Source organism: Bufo bufo, chromosome 2, assembly GCF_905171765.1.
Source record: "Bufo bufo chromosome 2, aBufBuf1.1, whole genome shotgun sequence".
Lineage (NCBI taxonomy): Eukaryota > Metazoa > Chordata > Amphibia > Anura > Bufonidae > Bufo > Bufo bufo.
This window is the reverse complement of record NC_053390.1, coordinates 346,319,501-346,328,138: the sequence shown is the minus strand read 5'-3', so window position 1 is coordinate 346,328,138 and position 8,638 is coordinate 346,319,501. Positions and strand designations below refer to the sequence as shown.

The following is an 8,638-nucleotide window of genomic DNA, read 5'->3' as shown; positions in this document are numbered from 1 at the left end:
GGAGGTGTGGTCCTAAACTTTTAATCAGCTGAAAAACAGCCTGTTTTCAGTTTATTCGTTGTTTTCATTAAATTGAATGCTCAAAAAATGTTTTGTCTCACTCCCATTTCTTCTTGTTGCATGTTGAATCTCTACTTGGAACCTTGTTAAGATCCAGCCATGCTAAATATGATTTTTTGCCATTTTTCAAGTGGTCTTAAAGTTTTGATCAGGACTGTAGTTTGGTGGTTCAGTATTACACTTTTTTGGGGCAAGGTGACAAAAAAAATGGCTGTTTTGGCACAGTTTTTAGATTTCTTCCAGTTTCGCAGCTTCTTCACCTACAGTGCTGCCCATAATTATTCATACCCCTGGCAAATTTTGACTGAAAGTTACCGTACTTTTATTCAACCAGCAAGTAATTTTTTGACGGAAAATGACATAGGTGTCTCCCAAAGGATAATAAGACGATGTACAAGAGGCATTATTGTGGAAAAAAAAACATTTCTCAGCTTTTATTTACATTTGAGCGAAAAGTGTCCAGTCCAAAATTATGCATACCCGTCTCAATAATCAATAGAAAAGCATTTATTTGCTATTACAGCAATCAAAGGCTTCCTATAATTGCAGGCCAGCTTTTTGCATGTCTCCACAGGTATTTTTGCCCATTCATCTTTAGCAATGAGCTCCAAATCTTTCAGGTTGGAGGGTCTTCTTGCCATCACCCTGATCTTTAGCTCCCTCCACAGATTCTCAATTGGATTCAAGTCTGGACTCTGGCTGGGTCACTCCAAAACATTAATGTTGTTGTCTGCTAACCATTTCTTCACCACTTTTGCTGTGTGTTTTGGGTCATTGTCTTGCTGAAATGTCCACTGGTGCTCAAGGCCAAGTTTCTCTGCAGACTGCCTGATGTTGTCGTTGAAAATCCTCATGTATTGCTCTTTTTTCATGGTGCCGTTTACTGTTATTAGGTTCCCTGGTCCATTGGCTGAAAACCCCCCCCAAAGCATTAGGTTCCCACCACCATGCTTGACAGTAGGGATGGTGTTCTTTGGGTTGAAGGCTTCTCCTTTTTTACGCCAAATGAAGGAAACATCATTGTGACCAAACAATTCCATTTTTGTTTCATCTGACCATAACACAGAAGACCAGAAGTCTTCTTCTTTGCCCAGATGAGCTTTTGCAAAGGGAAAGCAAGCTTTTGTGTGCCTTATCTGGAGAAGTCGAACCCAGCAGTATTCAGTGTCCGTTGGATTGTCTGCCTTGAGACATTGCCACCAGCAGAGCCCAGATTCACCAGGATGGCCTTGGTGGTGATCCTTGGATTCTTTTTCACCTCTCTAACTATCCTCCTGGCCAGCACAGGTGTCACTTTTGGCTTCCGACCACGTCCTCTGAGATTTTCCACAATGCGGAACATCTTGTATTTTTTTGCTCAAATGTAAATAAAAGCTGAAAATGGTTTTTTTTTCCACAATAATGCCTCTTGTACATCGTCTTATTATCTTTTGGGAGACACCTATGTCATTTCCCGTCAAAAAATTACTTGCTGGTTGAATAAAAGTAACTTTAAGTCAAAATTTGCCTGGGGTATGAATAATTATGGGCAGCACTGTACTTAGATTCAAAGCAAGACATTACATGATGCTGATTCATTTTGGACCACACCTGTTTCCCAGCGAGTTCAAATTGAATCACTCCAACTTAAACAATGTTATCTATTATCTGTTTCCATTTCCTGTATTTGCAAAGATAGTCTTTATCACTTCTGATATAGCAAACAAAATATTTTTATAAGAAAATGTAATTTAAAACACAGCCTTTAAAACACTGATGTACTATAGTTTTAATAAAGGTCCTCTGTATTAGATACTGTACCTTGTTTCAGAAGCACCTGGTTTCCCAAAATTAATTCCTATACAGTATAATGAATTACATAAACTTAGGGGCACATATATTAAGGCTGGCGTTTAAGACCCCGGTCTTCATAAAGACCCTGCACTGGTAGAGGATCCACCGGAATTATGTAAGACAGCTTCCTTGCTGTCTTACATTTAGACTATTTTCTACGCCTAAAGCAGGCATAGAAAATGGTAAATAAGAGGGGCCTGCCGGCCCGTCCCTTTCCCCGTCTATGCCCACCCATGCCCGCAATTTTAGAACTGGCGTCAGAGGTGAAAAGTTGCAGGTTGCAGCACAGCTAACCTTTGTGTTTCCATCTGCACCTGAAATACGCCTAATTTAGGTGTATTTCAGATTAATAAAATGACCCCCCTAAACTTGCAATAGAACACAAGTATTAATATTTATAGGGAACCTATCAGTAAATATTTGGAGTGTAAACCACTGCCATGATGCTATATTTGCTGCTGATGTCTGTTGCACTATACTAGATAATTTTTTTTTATATAAAACAGAGCATTCTATGTGTTCATTGCTCACCAAGAGTTCTCTGTTGGTGTGGTGATATCGTTGGGTCCTGGGTATTAACATGCCAATACTGCCTTCCTTGCCATTCTGCTTGGTACATGAAGTCATCTCTAGCTCGGCTTAAAACATTGTCAATCAATTTAGGCAAAATGGGTGTGTTAATAGCCAGAAGACAAGGATACTTTACCACACCAGCACTGCCCAGGCGACTATTTTTGGGTGATTTGCATATAGCCCATGATGTTTTATAGCTTCTTTGTATCTAACATGGCTTTGAGACTTTTCAATCTTTGTATCTGTGGGAAGACTCATTTTCTATCTGCTGTCATGAGCATGCATGAGGCACACTCTCCACCTGCTAACAGCCTCTACGGCTTCACTAGGTCAACCTAGCATTTCACAGGGGCACTGATTAACCATTAAATATGCTCCCTACTTCCATTGACAGGAAGGGTAGCCCATCTTATAAATGAGCACTGCAGCATCCCGTTGCCTATGCATTCTCAAACTCGACTAGGCCTAACTACAGCGCCCTCTCAACTAAATATAGCACCCAAGGCCATTCTTTCTTTCCACCATCCCAGACAGGGCATGAGGAAAACTACATGACCTCCAAGCGAGCCAACAGAATCAGCACAATAAAATATGTGAACATTACATTACTATATAACACTAGACTCAGCCCTGTATTATGCTGGGAAAACATGTTAAATATAGTTCTACCTGAAATGCACCATATAAACAAAAATTTTATCTCTGCAGAAAGAGTTAAATAATTGACTATAGTCTTGACTATGTCTGCAGCAGGATCTAATGGGAAAATCTGGTCTACATTTAAGGTGCCATTTATAAAGAAATGGTCTTTTGGTTAGGACTCACTGCATATACTATGCACAGCAGATGATATGAAACCATTTCAATGGATCTATTCTTTCAGTCAGTGTTACAACAAACAAGAATAGGAATGTTTGTGTTTGAACATGTTTTCTGTCAAAGGTAATTACTTTTCATCTTAGGTGTGGCTCATAAATGGTATAAAACAGAGTCATCTTCACATTATGCCAAAACATTTTTCCAGCTGCACCTAAAACAGAAGGCAGAAGTCTAGTTTTATAAAGGTATGTTTAATTAATGTATTTCCATTAGATTAGTTTGACATTTATTATGTTATACATAGCATTTTTGAGAAAAACACAGTTTTTGCATTTGTTTGTGTTTTTCAGCCCGATGTTTGCTGTAACTTAATTAGAAATTATAAAACATACTACAAACAGTTTTTTGAGTGTATTTTTGTTCAAAGAGCAGCTTGCTCTAGGTACGGCATTTGTACAGGTCGAGCATATACAGTATGCTTCTCCTGTATTCATTCTCCATGAGATTGCCAGAGATAGCAGAATTCACTCTCAGCTATCTCCAGCAGTCCCATTGAGAATGAATGGAGCAGTAGGATGCTTGAGCTACAATTCACATGGACCATTGTTCTTCTGATCGGTCAAGGTCAGACCCCAACTGATATCCACAGGATAGGTGATAAGTTGATCTTGTATTAACATTGTATATACTGTAGGTTACATTGCTGTATAGGACTGTGCTTCCCATACAACATGAATTTTCATGGAACCTTTTATAGGGGTTAGATGTTAGCAGCAAGAGTTGACACTTTTTGTATAGGGATGAGGCGGTTGCATGGATTCCCTTGGATCAGAGTCATTCTCAAAGGATCAAAAGGTTGAGGATTACTGGTGTATGGACTCATATCACTTTGTCAATTTTATTTCTATTCCTCCCTAACTAAATTTAGTATGCATGTTTTAATATAGATGTAATTGTAAATTATTGGTTATGTTAATGTAATTAATAAAGGATGTGGCAAAAAAAGTGAGAAATTAGTCTGGATTGGATTAATCAGGATTGATGTGACTAATGTTGGAAAGTAGAAGCGATTACATGTCATCTTTTACATCACAATACTTTTAATGGGCAGTGCATCAAAGAAAGCTTTCCTTATATAGGGAACAGTTTAGAGCTATATTTTCTTTAGCTGACAAGATTAGCTCATTAGGATGGCAATAAAAGCTGTAGAAGGCGCCATAGCAATCTGATGCATGTTGTTATTTCAAAGCAAGTTAAGATCTAACTAATGGGTGTTCCCTGGTTTCAGTTAAAGATCAAACAGATTAAGTACTGTTAAACCCTAGCATGGGGGTCAGGAACTAAAAAGACCTCACAGGCTACTTTGCGCTCCGAATCACCTCCAAGTCCGGCATTGACTGTAGCTGGGCTCCCGCTGTAACAGGCGGCATTCAAATTAGATCTGATGCCAGCTTCATCCGAAGTCAATTCGCTCATCCCTAATAATGAGACGTGCTATTACTGTGCAAAAGTAGAAAAATCAACGTAAAACAAATAAAAATACATATTCAGTATCACCATAATTGCACTGGCCCATAGAATAACAGCAACACTAGTATACCGCATGGTGAACATCGTAAATTTAAAGTGAAAAAAAAAGGCAATTGCGGAAATGCTTTTCCCCCCATTACCACACAAAAAAAGGTAATCACTAAAAATACAAAATGCCCTGAAAAAACAAGCCTCATATGGCAACATTGATAGAGAAATAAAAAAGGTATGACTAGAAAATAAACAGCCGCCGAATGTCTTATTTCGTACTCCGTGGTTGAAAATACTTTCTGTTATAGAAAAAATGTAGTCCAACCTCTGGTTCCTGTAAAAATGTAGATGAGGGTAATAAAACCGTCTGCTCTGCTTTTTGTCCTGTATCCACAACTGTATTGCATTCTTTCTTATTGTATTGTTTTATTATGTGACTATAACAATATTGATTGTTATTTTAGGAAAATGGAGGAACAACAGTGTTCTGTAGTTCAACAGATGCTACAAGCGGCCCAGCATACACAAGAGAGTTGTGCTGTAAGTATAATTTGCAGCAGAGTGCAATGTTACTACAATGATTAGAATAGTAACATAATAGCTAGAACATTAAAGGGGTTTTCATAGATGTTAATCAGCAGTATCTGATCGGTGGGGGCCCTGCTGATCAGCTATTCGAGAAGGCAACAGCACTCGCAGTAATGCTGCAGCCTTCTCTCAGCTTTTCCTAGGCCGGTGACGACACATTCATCGGTCACGTGGCCTAGAAGCAGCTCAGCTATGATACCAAGAACAGCCGCTATACCTAGTGCTTGGTAATCTGCGAGAAGGCTGCAGAGCTCACAGGAGAATCGGTGTCTTCTCAAACAGCTGATCGTCTGATGCTGGACCCCCACCAATCAGACATTGATGACATATACAAATCTTGGTCATACACTACGAATCCTCAGCAAATTCTGTAGGTTTGGATAATCATCTAAAATTAAAATAACAAAAAAAAACAAAAAACAGTATACGGTACTTACAATACTCTATCAATCCCCTGCCATTCCCATGCAGATGCTTCCCTGTGCCCCTGCCAATCCTTGTTTACTGGCTTCCAGAGATCACACAGCAAGTCAGCATGTGACTACTGCTGCTGCGTTGGTCATCCCTGGAATCCGGATACAGAGACTGGCAGAGGGCCAATCATCTGAATATGTAGAGGCTAATCCGCATGAAAATCTGCACAATTTGGTATGGATTGGTCTTGCAGCTTTTTAGCTGGAATTGCTGTGGAAATTTGCTGGGGGTCTGTGTTAAACTGCCCTAATAATAATGATTCGAAAATAAATAATGAAATAATAAAGGGAGAGTTATGCTTTATCTTTAAAGGCGATTTCCAGTAATACAGATTTTTAGCAAGTGCCCGCAGCCTGCCCCCTGAAACCTGCCTATGATGGCTGTTTTCACCTATGTGCATTTCAGCTTCCTTTGTAATCACATGGTGGCATGTAAATTTCATTATTAAAATATACGTTCATTTCCATGTACTTTTTACAAGAATGTACTTGTATTTTATTTAGCAAAAATGATATGTACATGTATGACTTGTATAAATGTATTTTTAGGAAGTCAAAGGAGTGCAGGGAGGATCAGATTTCAAACCTCGTCCCAGGTTTAACCCTACAGAAGATGTAAACGCTTTGGAAAAGGCTATCACTGGAAAGGGTAGGAGTATAATAATCATGATATTGTAACTATTGATTGATCACAGTCCATAAAAAGATGTTAGTATTGAATTTATGGTTGAATAAACAGTAAATACGTTTGCCACATAACGCAACAGCACTCTGCAATGCTATATTCACTTTATAAATAGCAAATATTTTGATCAAAATACCTGGGCCCATTGGCCCAAGCAAGGTGATCTCTTTTGAGAACCTACTTTAAAATTATATCTCCTGGACTTATGCCTCAAACTAATTCAGGGAAAGTAGGATTTAGCTATATGCTCTAAATGAGCCTTGGAAATAAGGGTGGTGGCATAGAAGCATTATGTACAATGCTAAAAGAGAAACAAAGTTAGTCAGAATGTTGTCATAAACGTACCTGTCTTCTGCTGAGCCACGTCACCCGGTGACACAACAGCATTCTTGGCAACATGATGCAATACTCTGTTTTTCCCTGCAGTGGGCATGTGCTGGAGGAGATTAGCAATAGGCTGATTGCTCAGCTGCTCTATTCCTGTGTACTAGTGCTTCTAACTAATGGAGCGCTTATCAGGTACTGATCCAGGGACTCGATGTTCTATTTAAGCCCTTTTCTGGCCATACACCAGTGCCAGTAATAGTCTTGTTTGGACTCACTAGCTAGTTTCCCGGTTCTTGTTTCTGTGCTGATTTGGATTGCCCGTGTGTTTGACCTCTGCTCGTCCTTTGACAACTCTCTCGTTTTTGTACTGCTTTGTCCTCCTGGTTCTGACCCATTTATGTATGACTCTGTCTTTGTATTATTTGTCTCTAGGTGGTTGTCTGTCTCTGCACCTTAGTAGCATAGGGACTGTCGACAAGTTGCGTTCTTGCTACCTAGGGTTTGCACTGCAAGTAGAAAGCGGGCTGGGTTCTAGGTTAGGGCTCACTGCCCAGGTCTGTCCCTACCAACGGGTGTTGCACACATACAGTAATAAAATAAATAAAGGTGGCACTGTTGTGGCTGAAATACAAAGGCAAGCTCACAATGCAACAGCACTCTGCAAAACTGAATACATGGATTATACATTTTGCTAATGTTATATTCATTATATAAAATTAACAAGGTACTTAGCAACTGTGGCTTGATGAAAATAAATGAGTCCATCCACTAAGACAAGGTGAACTTTTCATTTGTGTCAATAAAAGGGGTGTGAACTTCATATTATCCAAAATTTTATTAATTTACTGTTATATTTTAACCCCTTTTGGACTGGGAAAATTTTCATTTTTGCATCCAAGACCCATAACTTTATGTTCACAGACCCATAGGAGGGCTTATTTTTTGCGGGCAAAGTTGTGTTTTTTAATGGCACCATTTTATTTAACATAGCTTGCATTGGAAAATAATTTAGAAAAATCCTTTGTGAAATGAAAAAACACAATTCCTTAAATTCTATTTAGGGGCGGTAGGGGGGTTATGTTTACTGTGTGCTACAAATGACATGATAGGCACATTCTGAGGGTTTTCTATTATGTTTTACTACTTAAAAAATAAAAACCTAATATGTTTTAATTAGTTTCTATTGGTACCATTTTAACCACTTCACTACCGAGCCACTTTTCACCTTAAATCCCAGGCCGATTTTTGCAAATCTGACATGTGTCACTGTATGTGGTAATAACTTTAAAACACTTTTACTTATCCAGGCCATTCTGAGATTGTTTTCTCATCACATATTGTACTTCATGACAGTGGTAAAATTGAGTAAAAAAAATTTACTTTTATTTATTAAAAAAAATACCACTTTTACCAAATATTTGGAAAAACTAGCAAATTTCCAAATTTCCATTTCTCTACTTTTATAATAGATAGCAATAACTCCAAAAATAGTTATTACTTTACATTCCCCATATGTCTACTTCATGTTTGGATCATTTTGTGAATGCCATTTTATTTTTTGCAGACGTTAGAAGGCTAAGGCCTTTTTCAGACGGGCGTTGCGGGAAAAGATGCGGGTATGTTGCGGGAACATGCATGATTTTTCCGCTTAAGTGCAAAACATTGTAGAGTTGAGCGAACACCTGGATGTTCGGGTTCGAGAAGTCGGCCGAACTTCCGGGAAATGTTCGGGTTTGGGATCCGAACTCGACCCGAACTT

At 38.8% G+C, this 8,638-nt stretch overlaps 1 protein-coding gene across 1 annotated transcript in view; it reads left to right on the top strand.

Annotated features, from left to right (window-relative positions):
* The first annotated feature begins 3,428 nt into the window (after positions 1 to 3,428).
* LOC120989152 (annexin A1-like) overlaps positions 3,429 to 8,638 on the top strand; it is a 30,012-nt gene continuing 24,802 nt past the window's right edge. The window contains exons 1-3 of the mRNA XM_040417073.1: positions 3,429 to 3,530; positions 5,271 to 5,346; positions 6,417 to 6,516. Of these exons, the coding sequence (XP_040273007.1) occupies positions 5,275 to 5,346; positions 6,417 to 6,516 (172 nt within the window). The 5' untranslated portion in view covers positions 3,429 to 3,530; positions 5,271 to 5,274. The remainder of the gene's footprint in view (positions 3,531 to 5,270; positions 5,347 to 6,416; positions 6,517 to 8,638) is intronic.